Below are 21,274 nucleotides of genomic sequence, written 5' to 3' on the forward strand. Positions count from 1 at the left end.
TCCAGAGTGTACACCGCCTTCCGCCCGAATGCAGCTGAGATAGGCTCCAGCACCCCTCGCGACCCCGAAAGGGACAAGCGGTAGAAAATCGATGGATGGATGAATCGATTTTGAATCGGGATGCAAAACTATTTTTTTTGTGCACCCCTACTAATTTTCCACAAGATTAGTAAACAATAATAATTCAAACCCTGTTCATGATTGTCTTCAGTTTAAATAGTGTAAGATAATAAAGTGACAAAGCTTCTCAGTAGGGGTGTGTGAAAAAATAGATTCAAATTCGAATTGCGATTCTCACTTTGTGCGATTCAGAATCGATTCTCATTTTTTAAAAGTCGAATTTTTTTTGTATTGATTTTTTTATTTATTTATTTATTTTATTTTTTTTAAATTAATCAATCCAACAAAACAATACACAGCAATACCATAACAATGCAATCCAATTCCAAAACCAAACGCGACACAGCAACATTTAGAACTGCAATAAACAGAGCAATTGAGAGGAGACACAAACACGATACAGAACAAACCAAAAGTAGTGAAACAAAAATGAATATTATCAACAACTGTATCAATATTAGTTACAATTTCAACATAGCAGTGACTAAAAATCCCTCATTCACTTTATCATTAGACATTTATACATTAAAAAAAAAAAAAGAACAATTGTGTCACAGTGGCTTACACTTGCATCGCATCTCAGAAACTTGACAACACACTGTGTCCAATATTTTCACAAAGATAAAATAAGTCATATTTTTGGTTCATTTAATATTTAAAACAAATTTACATTATTGCAATCAGTTGATAAAACATTGTCCTTTACAATTATAAAAGCTTTTTACAAAGATCTACTACTCTGCTTACATGTCAGCAGACTGGGGTAGATCCTGCTGAAATCCTATGTATTGAATGAATAGAGAATCATTTTGAATCGGGAAAAAAATCGTTTTTGAATTGATAATCGTGTTGAATTGAAAAAAAAAAAAAAAGATTTTGAATCGAATCGTGACCCCAAGAATCGATATTTAATCGAATCGTGGGACACCCAAAGATTCACAGCCCCACTTCTCAGTATGATACAGTCCACTTACACAACTACAAATGTAAAGCACAATAATACAAACAACTGCATGTTTATTTTTGTCATTTTTACAAGGCTGACGTTAGCTTCCGATTCGAAGGGTGGGCAATAAAAAGTCAACACCAAACAGATACTTTACTTGAAATGTCACATCGATTAATTTTGTCACTAGTGCAAAATAAGAACAAAAAAACATCAATGCAACACAAATATAAATACACATTGTGTAATGAGTCAATTTAACAACGTTTATGATTTGTGAAACCTTTAATCTATGTGTGAAAATGCAAAGTCTCCTCCATAATACATTAGATTGTATGATATGTGCCTGTCTGTGTGTGGATATAGAGCAGGTGTCTCCAACTCTTCACTCTGAGACAAAATAAAATGAGACAAGCTACTTGTGTTTTACTTTGTTTACATTTGATTGCACTTACTAAACTGATTGTCAATGCAAGCTATTTGGGTTCATGTGTCTCCTAAAAAGACCACAAATAGTTTATGACCATTTTTTGGTGAACTTCTCAAAATCCGGTGCTACTTGCTACATTTGAGAGGCCTGCTACTGCAAGAACGTTTGGTTTGCTGAACAAGACAAAGTAGCACGTATAAACAACATATTAGTTTTACTTAATGTACAAGTTCACATTTGAGGGATTAACAGTGTGTGATGATGAGGTTTTTACTTTATAGCATTAGGTTAAGTTCAGGTCTAACTAACTCAGTGGTAGGGTTAGTAGATTTCCAAAACATACATCTTAAGTTGACATTTTACCAAAATCTACAATCACTTACAGTGCTGATTATGTTATAGATATATTTTTTTTAAACATACACAGTGTGGGTAGTTATGCACAAAGCACATGGCGTGTTGCACTGGTTGTTGTCACGGTGGGACAGAAGGGGAATCTTGCGACTATCAAAAAGTAAACCCCCCACAATCAAAAGCATTAAAATCAGCGTCTGCCATTTCAAAGTCAAAGCTGTTAAAGTGTGGGGAGGTGATGGCGGGGCTGTCCGTGTGGTACGCCCCTGCCGGTCCCACATCTGAGAAGTCTGCGCTGAGGGGCAGGTCGGGAGCTTTGGCGTCCAGGCCGGAGGGTGAGCACGAGCCTAAGTAGCCCATAGCAGACGACGCGGCGGCCCCTCCCATCAGCAGGTAGACGGCCCTCACCGTCTGAGTGTTGTTGATGGTGCCGTGACGCAGGCAGCCCACCGAGGGCCTGCCTTCTTTGTAGTACTTTGTGCGTGGAGAATCCCTGCCTGTTTGACACACACGTGACATCACATTATATATAAAGCACACATTGAAATATTGATAAAACTACATTTTCCAGGTAAAATGTATGGCTTCTACAGTATGTGTCTGTAGAGCACCGACTGATATTAAAACAGTAAAATACTTTTTCCTACTTTCTCATGTGATTTTTTTTGTTATTACATGTGCCAAACCAGTGATTTTCGAACTGTGGTACAGGCTCTATCTAATAGTGTGCCAAAGAATTACTCGATTGAATCAAGTACAATGTTTTGTTTTCCTATATTTAAACACAGTGTTACTGTTCAAACGGTGTGTAATTTTACAGTGGCCAAAATATTAAATATACTTGTTGAATAAAACATCTGCCTTGTTTGTAACAATTACGCTACTGTAATACAGTACGCAATGCTACTGTATTTTAATGTTGGTTATGGTTATGGAGGCAAGTGTTTTCTATGGGTGGCATTAGGTGAAAGAAGTTTGAGAACCAGTGTGCTAAATCATACTACTGAGATTGTCGTTCATTATAAAACATAACTATGTTGCAACAAAGGATTTTTTTTCACCGTTCATGTTTTCAGAACCGCTTGTTGTTAGGCAAAGTTAGAGCCCTAAAGCCCCAAAAGAAATTATCCACCATAGAGTGATTTCCCTAACATCTGCAACCCACAGCAGAGGAAGTTACACAATAGTTGGCAGGATCACACCACTTCACTATGAGTCAAAAGTTTGAAAACAATGTATCTTGAAAAGGACAGGGAGAGTTGGGTACACTATGAACTGTGCTGTAAGAACATCTAAAAAATGTTAAAAAGGAGATAAAGACAGCACATTAAGACTGACCTTTGTCCTTTGGGGAGCCAATCAGAGGCCCAGGTGAAAGTGCCTCGCCATTGCTGATCGGTGGGGTCGGTGGATCTTTATCCTGGATTTGATCGGGTACCAGGTCTTTCAGAGCAATATTGAGCGGCGGCACCTGATGCCGCTTGCAAAGACTAAGAGGTGACGAGACGCTCTGCAGAAACAGAAAAGGCATTAACATTTACTTTGTAGAAAATGAACAACGTACTGTAGAAACAAACTAGTCTTTGCTTCATTTATGCCACAAAAAAAAAATTCTGACTCACTTGTTTGACTTTTTTCAGCACGTTCAGCCATTGACTACAAAGCAAAGAAGTAACTCTGTTATTTACACAAAATGATAAGTCAGCGATCACGCAGGTTCTTAGGACATAATATGTGAAATGCACTACATACAAAATACAATCACCCATGTACATATGCCCCCTATTGGCTGATAATGACATTTAAACAATTTAATTGGAGTTTCCTTAAGTGCTATGATTTTCTTAGATGTTATTCTATCATTGCGTTTTTGTTCGAGAAAAAGTTTAAGTAAACTGCACGGACATGTTTGGGTAGTATTCAGCGTTATTGTGAATGCTTGTCTCTCCGCATTTAACTAGTTACGATAAGTCGTATTCTTGTGATTCACACAATAATGTAAAGCAGTGGTTCTAAAACTTTTTTCCACCAAGTACCAATTCAGAAAAAACTATAATTATATGAACCATCCTCTATGTGGATTTACACAATTATCAATGTAGAAAATGGTTTGTGATGCGATAAAAAAATGAGTTTTTGCTGTAGAAAAGCGGCAGTGAGCTTGATTTTAAAGCAAGATAAATGGCTATTTTAGTCAATACCCTTTCGGTCAGCATTCATGTATTAAAGCTATTTCTGTCCAATTAGTTAGTGAAAATGCCTGTCTGCTAGCATATTTTGTGAATTCTAAAAATAATTAAAGGACATTTCGTTTGTCATACATTATTAGTCTCATTGTGAATGCATGCATTTTACAATAATACAAGTCAAAATAGCATCACACCGTGATAAAAAGGAAATTGTGTTACAGCATACATTATAACTCAGAAAAGCATTAGTGTGAATGCAGGTATGGGCGTGGGTTTGATTCCCTGCAAGGGTTGTGTCAGAAACGGCATCCAGCAGAAAAACTAAGCCAAAACCATTCATACGATTTATTTACGACGAAAACCTCTGACAGTTGCACCAATCAAATCAGATGGCACTTCGAAGTTTGCGGCTTTACTGTATTCTATTTATTTTGGGGTGAAAAAAAAGTATGTAATTTTGGCTGAAATTAAGCATTGTCAAGCATAAAATGGCTAAATGAACTAAAAATATCAATACTATGGTAGTATTGGCCACTAGATGAGCCAAACCAATCTAACCTGCAGTCTGCAGGGGTGTCGGCCATCAGGAGCAGGTATTTATTTTGGGTCAAGATGAGAGCGAAGCAGCAATCTCGGCTCCCGCCAGCAGGAATCTTTGGAAGGTCAAGGATCTCCTTGCCCTCCACAATGGCCTCACAGCTGTTCTGCAACAACACCAGCTGGTCAGGTGGAGCTGAAACGTGGTGACACACAAAAAGGCCGCCTTCAGCTGTCAGGAGCAGGAACCTCTTCTTCCATTGTTTGAAAATAAATCCTCCTTAATATGAGAATTGAGGGAGGAGGGCAAAAACATCTGATTAGGTCACTGCTTGGAATCATTTGTACTCATCCAAAGCATGCTTATTGACTGTATTGGGTGCAGTGATCCTGGGAACATGAGGAGTTGCTGGATTACAGCATGACCATGCTGTCGTCCATCATCTCAGCGGATTATAGAGACAGTTGGATGTTTGGCGGATCAAGGCGCTGCACCAATCAGAACATAATAACGAGTGTGTGCCTCTATCAAAATCACACCCACACATCTGGATCCTCACCCTGTGCGTACAGCGCTTACAGTCAAGAACATATGCTTTATGAAATAAGCAAATTACTAACTGATTAAAACCCACACATCTACTGTCACCTAATCTAGACGGGACTATCACACGCTGATATTTGTTTTATAATGCTCTGTGTTAGAATTTTAAACAGATGCAGACAAATGACCACAAAACTTGTACAAGTCACAAAAAAGGGCAATAAGATTTTGTACTCACCATACATCCTGAGTGTGCCTTGATGGATTCCAGAGACGCTCATGTTGACAACCGCTTTGTCCACTCCGATTGACTGACTGACAGAAATGCAGCGAGCAGGACAGGATGGGTAGAAAGCACATGAGGCTCAATGTGAGTTTTAATGCTCATCCCTAATCCGCATTCAGCTGGGATGTTTGGCCGCTTTTGGGAGCAGAAGAGGTTGTAATAGCACGCATGCACACACTGTTTGCTGCGTGTGTTTATGGATATGTGCGTGACATGTCTGTTTCTCAATATCAACAACTTGCATCTTGGCTAGACTAATTTTTGGTGCAATCTAATGAGATTCAATGCAAGCGCTTTATAAAAGATTATGCCGTGAGAAAGATAATAAAGCTTGGTTTTGATTGGCACCGTCAGAGAGGTATTAACAATATGTTAAGTATTGTGATTGTAACTTGCTACACTGTTTCTAATAGGTGCCAATCTAAAAAAAAAATATTTCCATTGACACACTGTTCCAGCTAAATATGTTCACCCTAAACTATAAACAACCTATGTATGATACACTGCAGTTTGAAATTGTAAAGTATAACCACAATAATGAGTATATTAGCCTTCTAAGTGTTATTATTGTTATAAAGGGATGTTTGATGTTACTTATATAGTGGACAATGAGTGTGAACTCGTACAGTGTGATTACATAATTACAGTTTTGTTTTGAGCTACACCGCTCAAATCTCTAAACCTCTTCAGCTCATTTCACATCCAAACCTGCACCCCAGCAAACGACCTGCTGAGACGTCCACATCAAATTAAAGTGAGAATAAATAATACACATTTCAATGACGACAAGATCACATCACAGGAAAAAAACAAACATGTATTCATCATCAATCAATGCAGAATCAAAACAAAACTAAACATAGATAACAAAACACAATTTCAAACAAATAAATAATGTCGGGTGTATGGATTTGCATAAATAATTATGTCTGTAAAAATTGAAAGTCTAAAGCAAACACACATAACCTCTTTTTGTGCTGGTAAATTAGTGTGTTTCTAAGGCACATTTTAAATAACAGTGTACATTTGAATACGGTCAATGCAATTATTGTTGCTTGTTGCACATAAGCTTTCTCTTCTCACAGCGTCTTAAAGTGAGGTCATGTATGTTCATCCAGTACTTTATATAAAGTAATACATAGGAGTTCAGAGAGTGCAAGTGTACTTGTTCTTTATGACAACTGATCTTCATATTGCTTTCGGAAACAGTCTCCAGCAGGGAAGAAGTCCCAGCAACGCTCCTGGTACATCTTCCATACGTACGACTCCTGTAACGACAAATAAAGAAGAAGAAATAGGAGCAAGTTGATGCCACGTATTTACAACTAAATAACAAAAGGAATCGGACTAACCTGTCCAGTGTGTTCAGTCTCATCTTTGTTGATAAGGTACATTAAGAAGAACCTGAGAGGTGTAAACATGTTTATTTTCCCTGTAAAGCATATGTTAAAATAGCAAGAGCATACACATACAGGTATATGAGGCGTGTCAGAAAAGTTCCACGACTAGTGTCAAAAAATATGTATTTTAACTACAAGTTTTCTCCTTCAAAGGTCTCCCCCTGGCGTCTAACACACTGCCTTCATGCACTCCTGGAAAGATTTTTCTGGGCTCATCTGCAGCTCCGTCGCCACGACCATGTTGTCAGGGCATTGCGAGCAGGCGTGTTGTCAGAAGCCACAAGTTGTCCTGCCACAACTCTCGCCTCTTTTTCCTTTGCATACCCAGCATAATCTCTTCATCGATGTGCTGGTTGATCATCTAGCCCTGTGGTAAGAACTTACAGTAGGCGAAGCCCCTCACGTCGAAAATAATTTGGTTAATATCAACAGTCCTAGAACTTTTCTGACACGCCTTGTATACATATTTACATGAGCACACTCATATACAGTAGATGTAGTACTCACATGTAATTGGCCAGGTTGTGTTCATCCAGCGTATGAGTCTCGAATCCGTGCGGCGTTGTGTCAAAGTAATCGCTCCCGATGCCACATATGAAGCATTTTGTCTATAGAAAAACATCAGTGATGGTTTTTTGACAACTGGTGCTGAACTATCCAGTCAAAACACTTAAATAACGTACCTCCATGTCTTCTTTGACCTGCTCTTGTTGATCTCTGAGTTCTCCAAAGGCATCAATGATCAAACCTGCAGCATAGGCACACACAAATATTTGGTGTCGGTCAGTTTTGATTTAGGTTGTCAGAGAGGTACTAATTCAAAAATAAGTTTATTGCAGTGGTGTTGTATCAAATGTAAAGTTGTGTATACGTTTGTTTACCCTGGATGATGGCCAGCAAGATGACAATAACGAAGAAAAAGAAAGTTATGTCAAAGACCACTCTGTAAAGCTCATATTCATCCCCGGCAGGATCCTCAATTTCATCGCCGATGCCCCCGCCAGCGCGTACGCCCACGTACATGTGGAAGAGATAGCACTGGAGAAACAAAAACAAATGAGACATCACTCACAGATTGGTGGAGGCCCTGCGACGGCAACGACTCACAGTCATCATGTCGTCACATTTCATATCTGGTTCGTCCTCGTCCTCGCTTTTGTTGTAAAACTTGCGAAAGAAGTTGAAAGCCACCACCGTGTAGAGGTACACCACCACTGCTAGCAGGCCGACTGTCATCATCAGCTAGAGGGATGCAAGAAGCAAAGTTTGGCAAAAACAAAAACAAGTAACGCCGAGAAGCGCCATTTATCTTCTTTTTAACTAATAACCAGGGGAAATGAGTTGCAGATATTTTAGGACGAAGGGTTAAATACTAGTGTGAATGTTGTTTGTCTATCTGTGTTGGCCCTGTGATGAGGTGGCAGCTTGTCCAGGGTGTACTCCGCCTGCTGCCCGATTACAGCTGAGTTTGGCTCCAGCACCCCCCGCAACCCCAAAAGGGATAAGCGGTAGAAAATGTATGGATGTATTAAGGCATTGACAAGAGACAGTTTTTCTTAACCATAGGGCTGGGGCCAATTGTTGGGCCACGAGCGCCCCCTAGAGGCGCACGGAACAAATCTCTGTTTCTCGGCTGTGGTCCTTTAAGCCGCAGCGGTACTCTGTTGTAATATACTTTTCCACCACTTGTAGCAGTAATGACAATCTCAAACCAAAGAAGTCTGAAGCTAATGTCATATACTGTAGAATTATCTTAAGCCTAAAATTATGACTGAAGTGGTGAAGCTGTATTTTCATTCATTTTTTTATTGACGGTTTAGTTAAAAATATTCAATATTAATTTAGTTTATTTATTTTAGCACAACATAATTGTATGTACATTTATTTTGTGTGTTATATATGTGTCCCTTTGTCTGCAGTATATTTGGTTAGTACTTATTTTCTAAATCAGCCTGACCTAAGCCTAAGGTTTATGTGTTAAATAAATAATGATTTTTGTGATTAACACATGCTTTCATATCATTTGACCAGGTTGTAAACGGTAAGTAGGTTAGACATAATTATTGAATATAATTACATTCAAGAGTAAGATGACTAATTCAGTGTTAATATGTGAGGGGACCTTAAGCCACTCTGTAGTGGAAAAGTTGGGCCCTGTGGTAAAAAAGGTTAAGATCCTCTGGACTAGAAGAACTCAACTACTGTACTCCCTGTAGGTGTAATGAGTAGCAGACTTTTATGCAAAGAGTGTATTTTACATTGTTTTTTTTGTTTTATTTTATGCACGTGCCTGTTTGCCATTGTGTGTCACTGAAGACAGGATGGTGCGGAGGGTCTTGACGCCCATGGCAATGTCCAGCAGGTGACACGCGAAGAAGAAGTTGTTATAGTGGCCGAGCAGAGACATGATTGTGTACCAACACAGATAAAGGAAGGTCTGAAAGAGATTTTTGAGCACAACATAGAAAGTAAGTCATACATGAGTGGAACTTTTGTACTTTCCACACATCTGTGCCAATTTCCAAAACCAACAAAGCAAGCTACTGTCGACAGAACTTGAAATGCTGGTTAAACTTGAAAATTCCGGTAGACAACTGTGTGCTGTTGTTTGAGTGCTAAAAAAACCTCCTCACCAATATGACTTTTCACCCTAGCCACTTTGTCCTGTTATTCTGATCAGAGTTAATCAGAGATATTACGCATTAAATGTTAAATTAATGTATTTGACAAAATCAATCAAAACGTTCAAATAATATTTTTAGAGTTATTGCTTTATTACATACATGGTTATATATAATGTTTTAATTATCATTATCATTATTATTATATAGTACTGTTTCCCCAGAAACATTTTCGTGAAAAAAATAGATCATCGTATATTCTGGGTCTTCGGATTTATCCATGTAAACTGGTCGTGCCAAAAACAAGAATATAAAAAGTATTTTTAATTTGTATTTTGTCTTAAAATATATGTTTGTCTTAAAATATGTTTCAATAAAGTATCCGCAGCTATTCAGTAAAACAGAAGGGCAGAAAAACTGAATGATAATTTCTGATGCTTACACCGTCTGTAAACACCACACCAAACTTCCAGATCTGGTACTTGATGTCAATGGTAGTAGCCCTGATAAGACAAACAACAGCTTTAGTTTAAATTCCACTACAATTAAAACATCCAAAGCATCTTTTTTGCCTACCATGCAAACGCTGAGTTGTCAGATTCCTCTTGTTTCTTTTCATGCTGCTGACTCACATCCAGGGACGCTAGGTCAACACCCAACAGTTCGGCGATTCTTTCTCGGCCATAAATGTCTCCGTATTTATCCAAAATCTAGATGCAGACATTTGCGGCTTAAAATTGATGTGGATGAAACCGATGTATTTGTTTAGGCTGCAAAGCAAATAAAACTCACCTTTCGTTTGACAAACTTATCCCAGTAGTTGTTTGGGAAGGAGCTACGAGGAAAAAAATACATTAATTCTTCATGTGATTTTCAGATACTGTAAATCAGGGGTCTCAGACACTCGGCCCGCGAGCCAATTGCGGCCCGCGAGACGTTATTTTGCGGCCCCCACCTTAATATGAAAGTTTAATGTTAGTGCGGCCCGCAAGTTTTAAATGAATGGCCCTTGACAGCGTTGTGTGTGGAGCTGAAGTAATCTACCAATCACGGTGTGGTATATGCCTCTCGACAATATTGAGGGCGTGCCGTGATGGCACTGCCTTTAGCGTCCTCTACAACCTGTCGTCGCGTCGTCTTTTTTCCAGACAAACAGCGTGCCGGCCCAGTCACATGTTGTATGCGGCTTCTACAGACACACATAACAAAGTGACTGCAAGACATACTTGGTCAACAGCCATACAGGTCACACTGAGGGTGGCCGTATAAACAACTTTAACACTGATACAAATATGCGCCACACTGTGAACCCACACCAAACAAGAATGACAAACACATTTCGGGAGAACATCCGCACCGTAACACAACATAAACACAACAGAACATATACCCAGAATCGTTTGTAGCCCTATCTCTTCCGGGCTACAATATACCCCCCCCCCCCAGCCCCCCCGTTTCCCGTTGGCTCCAGACAGAGACGATTATTGTTATTTGGCTCCAAAATACCCCTACGTTAGTGGAAAAGCAGCAAATGAGTGAAAGCGACAGAAACGTTGCCATGGAGACGAGGGTTTTCTTACGTGCCTAGCTGCAGTCACACCGCGACACCAGTCCATCAGTAAAAAAGTCCCTGATAACCTGGACCAATTCAAACCGTTATTTGTTTTTTTTATTGTTTAATTTGCATTGCCTCACACGATGAACACTACATATATTTTTATATGACGCCGGATAACACTCCAGGAGCCGTCACTTTTTGCGCTCGCGATCCCGGTACTTTCCGCCGACCGCCGTGTTGCTGTAGGGAGGAAAAGCGGAACGACACACATTGCGGAAATAACATAATTCTCTGTGCGTCGGCTAAATACAAATATATTCCACAACCCCAAACATGTCTTTTTCAAAGCCTGCAGTGAAGAGAAAGGTTAGTGATGAGCAAAGACAATTCCAGGAAAAGTGGGAGATGCAATATTTCTTTGTTGAGCACAGGGGCACTCCGACGTGTCTTATTTGCACAGAGAAAGTTGCGGTGCACAGGGAATACAATTTGAAACGTCATTATACAACTAGACATGTTGAGGAGTATGCAAAATACCAGGGAGATGAGAGAGTGAACAGGGTTGCATATTTTAAAACCAGTCTACTGAGGCAACAATATTTCTTCAAGAAAGCAACCGAAAAGAGCGATGCAGCAGTCAAAGCTAGCTACATAGTGAGTGAGATGGTTGCTAGGGCGGGAAAGCCAAAGAAGGTGAATTCATTAAAAAGTGCATGTTAGATTTTTTTTTAAATAATCTTTTCTTGCGGCCCAGCCTCACCCAGTTTCTGCATCCAGTGGCCCCCAGGTAAATTGAGTTTGAGACCCCTGCTGTAAATGCTCCGGTTCAAGCCTTTAGTACACCACTGAACCTACACAAGCAGGGTCTCTAATTAGCACCAAATAAAAAAGCTGTGGCTGATGTATTTTTTATAAACTCCACAGTATAGCAGTACAGTAGCTGCAATTGAAGTAACCTAAGAGGCCAACAACCAACAACACCGTTGCCTACTGTACACTTTAAAATGTTTATTGCACTACTCAGTGGTTGGAGTGAAACTCATGTGTGTCACATTTGCTGTACTGCTGTTTTTAATCAACTCATCACTGATGAGTCATCAGCTAAGTGCTGGCCGAGCAGTTTGCTCCTTACCACGATTTCAGCATTGTTCTGTTGTACAATATAAACATTAATAAAGAACATGTGGTCAGATGCTTTCCTTTCTTTCTTTCTTTTTTTTTCATGTGGCCCGAAATGTATTTTGGAAATAACAGCCCTTCTTTATGATCACCTGCTTCCAATTACTGTCTTGTCCTCTTTGCTCTTTAGGTAAATAAACACAAACATTCCCTATGCATGTAACTCCTATTCCTTCTACTTACGGAGTATTCAGGACAAGACGATCCCACTGGCCCTTGATGTCTTCGTCCTCTGGCTGCTCCGTGATGTAAAGTCCATCAAACTCCAGCTTTCTTGCGAGTTCTTTCTCCCGTTTGAAGATCACCAGTGGAATCTGATGAGATCGAAAAAACAACATGTGAAACGGTTCTATGGCATCACTTGAAGTCTGCCTACCTTGAGGCAGTTGTAACCAATGATGCAGATGAAGGAGATGACAGTATGGAGTATGGCGAGGAAGGACAACGTGGGCTGCATGTACCCTGTGCTCTCCTCTAAATAGAAATACAGCGGTACATCTTCATCCTCATCTCCTCCATCCATTCCAGAACCATCCACCTCATCTCCTGAGCCTTCAAATAGACCAGAGCCTTCAAAGAACCCACTTCCTTCTGCCAGTCCGGATCCTTCTATGTCGTCGCCCTCAGGTGGGGTGTCAGACACCTTTTAAAACCAGATAATGTGAAATATATAATTTACATACAATACAGTACCTGGTTATGTGCTGTATCTAGTGATATCTAATACAAGAGTTGCACGAAAGCCTGCCCTAAAAAAGAACAATGCATAACAGTTCTAACCACATTGTTGAATGAATTGACAGTGATGACAGTGTCATTCAATATTCATAAAGGCATAATGGCTGAGAGTACGGTAGATAAAGTAATTTTCACATAGATACAAACTCACCTTGTAGAAGAGCAGAATAAAGTTTAGGGCGAAAGCGAGGAACAGTGCCAGAAAACGTAAGTTGTAAAAGTTTCTAGAGAGGTAGTTCTGTAAAAGATAGAGAGCAACAATTATAATATTTTAGATGAGTGGCAGTTGGAATGTGGGTAAATAGACAAGGACTTCACCATAAATTTATTTCTCTGTGTTTCCAGCTCAGTCCAGATTTGAAATCCTCCTCCCTTTTTAGGTTTCTTTTCTTTTTTCGTTGCAGATTTGTTTGGTTCTGAGGTCGTTTCTTTCACCAAAGTCTCAGATTCTTTGTCTGTTTTCTCTCTGGTTTCAACACTGAAAGAAACATTGGTTTATTGTCAGCGCCAAAAAAGTTGGGCTTTTGTCATAATGTATGTGCTTCTTAGTTAGAAAAATACTGTAAAAATGTGTCAGCAAGAGAGACAAAGATAAAATAAATTGGTTTCTCGTACTCAGCCTTTTCAGGCTCTGGAGGTTTTTCCTCGACACGAGCCAGTTCTGGAGGCTTCTGGCTGGCATCAGCCTCTTCCGGTTGCTACAGAACAAAATCACACTATATAATCACATAACCTTTTGCAACACTTTAAGGGCTTGATCTACTAAGGTCTAAATAAGTGGTAAACAGGGTTTGCAAACTATAAAATTGCGAGTGGGCGTGTTGCAGGTGATCTACTAAAACTGTGTGTACAATTGATAATAGGTGCAAAAGTGGTGCAGGCCGCCCTATGTAAATGAGTATTGTGCGTGTAGACTGCCTATCACCATGAAGACAATAATTTCCCTCCACATTTATGGCATCATATATTTCAACATGTGCTGTTTCTTTATGTCGTTGACATGCGGCACACAAATATAATATGTACTACCTTTTCTAGGCCGATAAAGTGCCATCTAGGCAACATAACCTAATTTTAGCACCCTGAAGGTGTGTGCGCTCTGAGAGGCGCTGCAGTGTTTTGATGGTGGGTCTGGAATGATCCAACTGCAAAAAAATGCATATTGCAAGATGTTTTTTTCATATAGGAGATATATTATAATTACCTATAGCAGCTATAAAAGTATAAAATGTCATTGCTGAAAAGACAATATGTCTAATATTTTTTATTTCTGACAGTTCAAGTATGTAGACTTGCACACAGACAGAATATCTCTCGCAATCATCTGTCTTTGCAGTGTGATTGCCTCCTTTCTCACAGTCATTTATGCATAACTGCCAGTTTGCGCGCACATTTCAAATGTGCTAAATATAGATGCAAAACAGCAGCCACAAAACCGTTTTAGTCTTGATAAATCACATTGCAAGGGCTAGACGATTATATCTGCATGATTTTCTCCCGGTATCGTGGATGTTCTAATAATCACCATATATACAGCATTTACATCAAAACAGATGCGCTAAATGGATAGCGCTCCGTATTTTGCTCATTTAAGAGACGTAGTTTTCTCTGCACATGATCTTAGTAAATTAGCATTGCCTGTGCAATCAAGTTTGCACGTGTTTTATAACACGCAAACCTTTAGTAGATCAGGCCTTAAGAGTTCACCAAAGCAAAAGCAAAAACGTTACCATTTTCCTCTTTGTTATAGGCGTCCCTTCAGGGGTTGGCGGTTCAACGGTGGCCTCAATCCCCATGTCTCCAAGTCCACCGGGAGCATCAATACCTGGTACCCTGCCACCCTCCTTCTCCTGGGTTTCCTCCTCCTCTTCTTCCCCACTTCCGGTATCTCCAGTGTCCGTAATCCCTCCTGTGTCTTGCTCCTCCCCCATCCCAGGTTCTCCCGGTCCATCGCCGTGCACGTCATCCTGCGTTGGATCCGGCATGCTGGCCAAAATCTCTGTCACTGTGATATTTTTAGCTCCTTCCACTAAGCCGCCTCCAAACAGGGTATGCCAGATAATCATAAAGAAGCCTTTGCAAACGTTGTAGATGAAGTGCAGGATGCTCATCAGGATGGTCCAGAAAAAGGTGGACAGACCAACCACAATCTCTTTTATAGTCATCCTCCTCACCCGACGATATTGTCGGCGGAGATTACGGAAGGTGAAGATGTTGAAGAAGCTAAACATACTGTTTATGAAGTCTGCAAAAGCAGAGCTGGACTCAGGTGGTCCCTCTTCCCCATTAGTGTCCTCGTCTCCTGTTCCGTTTGCTCCTGCCGCTCCTCCCTCAGCGACAGCTTCCTCTATCTCGTCATCCTCTTCTCCCTTTTCCTCTTCTTCCTGCTCGGAAATTTGCGAGGCGATATTCATCTCAAATATTGTGTCCTCGCAGAAGTTGACGAACATCTCCATCTTCTCCGACTCGCAGCCCTCATTGACGACATCGAAGATGAACTGTCGCTTGGACTCTCGGACCTGAGGCATCTCCCACTGTCTGCGGTTGACCTCGCTGATCTCAAAGTAAATGCGCTCAATCTTACGGCTGGCGCCCATGATTTCAATACGACCAAGGAAGGGGCGGAAGTAGTTGAGCACGCTTTCTGCTTGCTCCAGGAAGTTCTGCAGTCGGGTGTCGTGAGGAACGTGCTCAGAAAGGTTGGTGAGCAACACGGCAATGTTGAAACCAATGTCCTTGGCGGGTCCCTGAAAGCGGTTGGCATACTCCTCGTAGTTGATCATGTCGTTTTCATCTGCCTCCGAGCAGGACAAGAGGAACTGGATTTCCGAAGGTGTGTACTGCTTCTGACTGTCCATTGCCTTATGGAAATCCTTCTTGGAGATAAGCCCTCGAGGGTCCGTGATGTAATCTTTGAAGGCATCAGACGCCACAATGTCTTTCAGTTTGAGGAACATGTCAAAGAATTTAAGGATCATCTCCACATTGCTGGATGACTCCACTAACATGTCCACCATTTGGCGGGCGATGGTGCCATTCACCACGTTCCCTGAGCGACACAACACAAATAATTTATTTTTGGGATGATCAGATCAGGGATTCATGTTGCCGATTCCATGAGTGAGATTGGTCGATACCAATACCCATACTGATCACATGTATTAACTGTACCCTTTTCGATATTGGCAGTTTAACAATATTAGAATAATGTTTAAAATCTGCAAAATGTTATAAAAATATTTGGGGACAAACATTTTTTAAACTAGTTCCTTATTCCGTTTTATTATATACAATTGTTTGAGCAAAACAAAGTCAACGGTACACAATAACTAAACAAAAAGCAAAAACTACCATCTATTAATCCTTTAAACCCTTTGGTTTTTGCCCACAAATACTTCCTATGTCCAGGGAATTATTCCTTGAATTTGTAAACAGCACTAAAAACAACAAAACAATAATTTTGAGAATATCAAAATATCGACATAATCAGTTTAGTATCGATCATATACTGATACTACCCTTGGTATTGACACCCTCAAATTTTGGATTGATTGGCCCTCCTATCATGGTGTCGTGTACTGACTCTGACAATGCTGACACACCAACAGTCCCGAGACTTTTAATTAATCAACTTGTTAATTTGCGGCTCATATCTGCTTACTTTCTGTTCTAACGATGTTGCATCTACACTTCTTAAACTTTACAAAGCACATATTTATTGGCATTGTTTAAAGCTAGCTTAGCGGTTAGCTAAGTAATTAGCATTCCTGCAACTGGCTTCTCCTGACTCCTCATAGTGTTTCGCCTTGTCCTCTCGTGAAAATAATACTTGATCATGATACTTAAGATACTAAGAAATGCAGGTAATTTGTCGTAATGGAGGTGATTATTATTATGTACACTGTGTATGGAGACACATAACTAGCTGCTAGCCTTTTATCAGCCGGGAGACTAAAAATAAATACAGACTCAGCGAGAGGGGATCGGTTTTTGTGATCAATAAAGGACATGAATCAGCAATGTGGCAATTACATTCTTTTACACGAAATCTTCTTATTCTGACAGGGAGCTGATCAATCAACCCATCCCTAATATTTCTGTATAAAAGTTTCAATAGTAAAAATCTGACTCTTAAGTTAGAACTTTTTACCCTCTAAAAGCGACAGCAACATGACGACCATGTCTTTCTGCAGGTCCAGAAGCTCCTTTAGTAGACCAATCTGGCTCGAATCCTGCGACCATAGAACAACATGCCCAGCGTTGTAAGTACCCACAAGTAACTGCATTCGTTTATAACAAATCTGGGCTTCACATTCACTTAAGACAATGCAATCACTGGGAAGGGGGGAAACACAAGAATACATTTGCCAGTTATTGTATAGAATTCACCGTATGGATTTTGTAGCAGAAGTCCAACAAAGAAGTCACAAAATCACAGCACAAATGAAGGCAGGTTAATAATTAGTCAAATACAATGGTGAAAAGCGTGTTAAACACAAGGACACAGAGAGAGAATGTCTCATAGTCCAACACCAGAGTGATTTTGTCATTAAAATGTACACTGGAAAAGTGGTGGTTAAAAGTCAATCAACCAACGCTGAATACATAACAAACACATTATTATTATCATCACATCAATAGATAATAAAGTGGATACATACTTTACCCTGCATTGAACATGTGGAAGACAGTTTGAATAATCAATAAATTATTCAGTCGTTAAACAATTAAAAACATTCTTGTGCAGAAAAAATATGGTGAGAACATTGCAACAATCCTTGGCTTTACAGGCTATTTCATCACATACACGCCTCGGGTCATTTAAATTGCAAGTTGAATTTACAGAGTGTAATTAATGCCATGTCTACAATACTTCATGTTCACTGATGCACCACAGTAATTAAATACTACCATTGCAAAACACAAGGAGTGCAAGGTCATTTTGTTAATCGTGTCCTGTATGTTACAAAGTGCTGACAGCATAGATCTCATAAGTAACCTAGATCGGACCTAGGTCAAGCGACAGTAAAATTGTTACCCCAGACTTTGCTCACGCACGCACAGCAAATGCGCCAGATCGTTTTGAAAAAAAGATGCCAAGGCAGCGTGATCATGTCACCTGTATAAATAAACAGATTAAGAGCAACGGACTGACCTTCCATGAGTGAGTTTAATATATTTTAACAGGTTGAAATGAGTAACTTAAGGGTTTATTTATCACATTCAGGTTGATTGCCCATACAATGTATCATGGCTGAAATCCAGATTCTAACAGCTTGTAGTTAAAAAACGATCTTTCTGTTCAGAAGTACACCTACATAGATCAATAATCAGTGGATTAATGCGATACATTTACATCCTATGTAACATTTTAACTATAGACTAATTCATTATATAGAAAGTATGTACTTTAGAACTTTAGGTAGGGTTAATTCGTCTGGCATTGCAGTTTGTAGTATAATAATTATATGAATTATATTTACTTTTCTATCAAAAGATTCCTCGACAGTGCATGAAAAATCTTGGCCACCCACAATTCAGATATGTCTCTGCTACTGTACAATTTACAGATATAGAGATGCAATGCAGTGCATTTTTGTTCCGATAACTAACTACTTTCTTAATTTGTGTAATACATATTTCTACTCTTTCCAAAATGTGCATGTGATAGAGATTGTTTGATGTGCCTAATGTCAGGAGTGCAATAGGCAAGGGCTCCAAATCACCATTTGGCCCACACAGCACAGCGCATTTCACTTTCCTGGAGGATATACAGCTGCAGCCCATTGTTCAAGGCTGACTGAAGTCTGGGGAAATATGGCGGTGTGGTGGCTCGCCTGCCGCCTAGTCTAAACTACTGACGGTGCCTATCCAGATCCCCTATGACATCTATAGCTGACAGCATCAGAATGACACTTTAACGATCTAAAAAGTGCAAGTAACATTTAAACATACAGGATGTCGTGCAAATTAAAAACACAATTGGTGTATTGCACTGCATTGAATAAAAGCATAAGTATAATAAACTCAATACTGTAATAAATGTAGGCCTTAACAAAGAATAATATGGAACATACTATTTAATTAATAGTGTGTGTAATTAAAAACATAAAAACACTATGGGTTTTAATAATAAAATCAACAAAGGCTGAGTATTCAGGTGACCCAAGACAGCCATGACAGTGACAGTGAGCTGCATGCACAACAAGATGCTGACACTAAAGCAGGTAAATGGAGTCCAGCCATCGTTGATTTTATTATTTTCGCACATGCATGTATTGAAATTGATGTCAGCGTATATATTCAGTCATAAGGTCGTGTATCAAGCAAAGGTTGTGCAAGCATGTTTTCTATTAAGCTGTGAAAGGAGCCATTGTGCGGTACATTACGCATCCAGTAAGCTCTACTAAACATCCACTAGCATGACATACTATATGAAAATCCCATTAAGGCTTCATGACAGTCAAGATGAACCATAAAATAAATAAAAACACCATGAGCTGTATCAAAAAATCCTCCTTGACAAAGATATGTTTGATTGTCAGGAAGGTATTCATTTAACAATATGTTTATTATTGTGGAAATAGGTTGAAATTGTTTATATTTATAATTCATCACACTGCAATTAGTTTCTCAATATAGTGGGGTAAATCACAAACATTTGCATATTATTGAATTCATATCTGTGCCTTTCATCTCTGTCTGACAGTTTAATAGTTTTGTAAAGGCACACTTGTTGATAGTCCTCATACAAGTGAACCTAATTTTGAGTCAAGTTAAAGGTTGCAAACACACTGACTCTACCAAACTTTACAGGTGAAGCAATAACAGAAAAACAACAGTGACGATGCCATTTTTTTAATGTGAAATAAATGAAACAATCCTACCTGAGCCAGCTTCATCATCATGTGAGCAAAGACATGGAGGAATCCCACAATAGCATCCCACAGCCTGCTGTGAGCCAGAGACTGCTGATTGCCTGTGCAGGGACCCTGGGGGAAGAATGTAATTGACTTCTTCAAACTATTCATAGAGTACTATCATGATACCTTTCCACAGTGCATTAATGAGCCGTTTATTATGTTAAAAATCTGTGCACATTTTTGGGGAATTATGTATTATCAGCAATTGTCTTGTGATGCGTTGCAAAATTAACAAATCATTGCTTGTTTTGTACTTTACCTGAATATATTCAGTAAGACTGTTAAAAATCTGTTTTGCTACAGTCATTGCTTTGGAAAAATTCTTCTTTCCTGGCTCATCGATGACATCTTTGCCAGAGTAATACCAGTAGAAATCACTGATTGATTCCTTCAAAGAGAAAATAAGAGAAGGAGTTGGACCATCTTGATGTGAAACCCAGTGATAAACTATGCTGTATATAAGAGACCTGTAGTCTGAGCAGGTAATCGACAGTACAGATGATGATGTTGATGGTTGTTGTGCTTCCTGTCTGCGTCCTTAAGTAGTTCTGAAAATCTGCAAGCCACAAGATCGTGGGCACGTTAGTAACATCTCAATGCTACAATACAACTTGACTCTGGAATTAAATACTATCCACACTCACCGTTATTGTGACCCTCACAGAGTAGCTGCAAGAAGCGGAAGAGGTCGCAGGTGAACTCGTCATCAGCCATGACTTTCTCATCTAAATCCAAGAAAATGTTTTAGCAAGGCATGCTGACCATATGATAACAACACGTTAAACATAATGTCACAAGATGGTTGGAGGGTTTACTGCGTAAGCATTGTCTAATGGTGTTTCTTTGTCACAGAAAGTAATCAACCCAAAACATCTAATTTTTTTTTTTTTTCTAAACTAGTCAGTGTTAGGCACACAGTCAGCTGTGGAGCAACATTCAGGAGCCTTTAGCATCACATGCAATGCAATGCCTAAGGATGAGCACCACAGGTGGAGTTTTGCTGCTAGAAACTGCATGGTATTTTTTCTTAAAAATACTTAATTTTTATTTGATTCTCTTGATAAAAAGTAGGTCACTCAATAGAATACAGTGGTACCTGAATTTTCTGAAGACCGAATCATACAAAAAAGACAACATTTTTCTCACAAGAAATAAAGCCAATTCAATGAATCCGTTTTAGACACAGACAAATAAAACACGGAGAACAATTGTAGTTTTAGATGCAGAAACGAAACGGAATACTTGTAAATGAATAAATAAATGGATAAATGAACAATTAACATTACTTTTACGTTAACGGAGAAATGGGCAAACAGGCCAATGAATGAAAAGGAGGAGGGCAATGGAGAGCCTTAAGGATGTTACTTTCAAATGCCGACACTCGCAACTTTTTTGGCCCATTGTGGCTTTTTTCAGTTGTAATCAATGGAAAAAAAAATCAGAGAGACT

The 21,274-nt window shown here is 39.5% G+C and overlaps 2 protein-coding genes across 5 annotated transcripts in view; both read right to left on the reverse strand.

Annotated features, from left to right (window-relative positions):
- Window positions 1–420: 420 nt before the first annotated feature.
- LOC133650877 (uncharacterized) lies at window positions 421–5,684 on the reverse strand. 4 transcript variants are annotated; one of them, XM_062048608.1, is made up of 5 exons: window positions 5,359–5,684; window positions 4,598–4,738; window positions 3,473–3,506; window positions 3,189–3,360; window positions 421–2,347 (listed from the first exon to the last, which is right to left on the reverse strand). In XM_062048608.1, the coding sequence occupies exons 1-5, from the start codon at window positions 5,478–5,480 to the stop codon at window positions 2,004–2,006; spliced, it is 813 nt and encodes a 270-aa protein (XP_061904592.1). In that variant the 5' UTR covers window positions 5,481–5,684; the 3' UTR covers window positions 421–2,003. The 4 variants fall into 4 exon arrangements, with proteins under 4 accessions (XP_061904592.1, XP_061904594.1, XP_061904591.1 ...); XM_062048610.1 differs by having other exon boundaries at window positions 4,598–4,772; window positions 5,359–5,509; XM_062048607.1 differs by having other exon boundaries at window positions 4,598–4,856; window positions 5,359–5,504.
- A 525-nt stretch (window positions 5,685–6,209) lies between these two features.
- The window catches only part of LOC133650876 (ryanodine receptor 1-like), a 62,728-nt gene continuing 47,663 nt past the window's right edge, over window positions 6,210–21,274 (reverse strand). Inside the window, exons 85-105 of the mRNA XM_062048606.1 lie at window positions 20,470–20,550; window positions 20,293–20,381; window positions 20,085–20,213; window positions 19,790–19,894; window positions 17,053–17,134; window positions 14,633–15,951; window positions 13,518–13,600; window positions 13,221–13,380; window positions 13,054–13,140; window positions 12,541–12,807; window positions 12,348–12,478; window positions 10,220–10,262; window positions 10,004–10,137; window positions 9,870–9,930; window positions 9,097–9,243; window positions 7,914–8,048; window positions 7,688–7,844; window positions 7,490–7,554; window positions 7,314–7,414; window positions 6,759–6,810; window positions 6,210–6,674 (exon numbers count right to left, since the gene is read on the reverse strand). Of these exons, the coding sequence (XP_061904590.1) occupies window positions 6,579–6,674; window positions 6,759–6,810; window positions 7,314–7,414; window positions 7,490–7,554; window positions 7,688–7,844; window positions 7,914–8,048; window positions 9,097–9,243; window positions 9,870–9,930; window positions 10,004–10,137; window positions 10,220–10,262; window positions 12,348–12,478; window positions 12,541–12,807; window positions 13,054–13,140; window positions 13,221–13,380; window positions 13,518–13,600; window positions 14,633–15,951; window positions 17,053–17,134; window positions 19,790–19,894; window positions 20,085–20,213; window positions 20,293–20,381; window positions 20,470–20,550 (3,524 nt within the window). The 3' untranslated portion in view covers window positions 6,210–6,578. The remainder of the gene's footprint in view (window positions 6,675–6,758; window positions 6,811–7,313; window positions 7,415–7,489; window positions 7,555–7,687; window positions 7,845–7,913; window positions 8,049–9,096; window positions 9,244–9,869; window positions 9,931–10,003; window positions 10,138–10,219; window positions 10,263–12,347; window positions 12,479–12,540; window positions 12,808–13,053; window positions 13,141–13,220; window positions 13,381–13,517; window positions 13,601–14,632; window positions 15,952–17,052; window positions 17,135–19,789; window positions 19,895–20,084; window positions 20,214–20,292; window positions 20,382–20,469; window positions 20,551–21,274) is intronic.

Source organism: Entelurus aequoreus, linkage group LG05 (assembly GCF_033978785.1).
Source record: "Entelurus aequoreus isolate RoL-2023_Sb linkage group LG05, RoL_Eaeq_v1.1, whole genome shotgun sequence".
Taxonomy (NCBI): Eukaryota; Metazoa; Chordata; class Actinopteri; order Syngnathiformes; family Syngnathidae; genus Entelurus; species Entelurus aequoreus.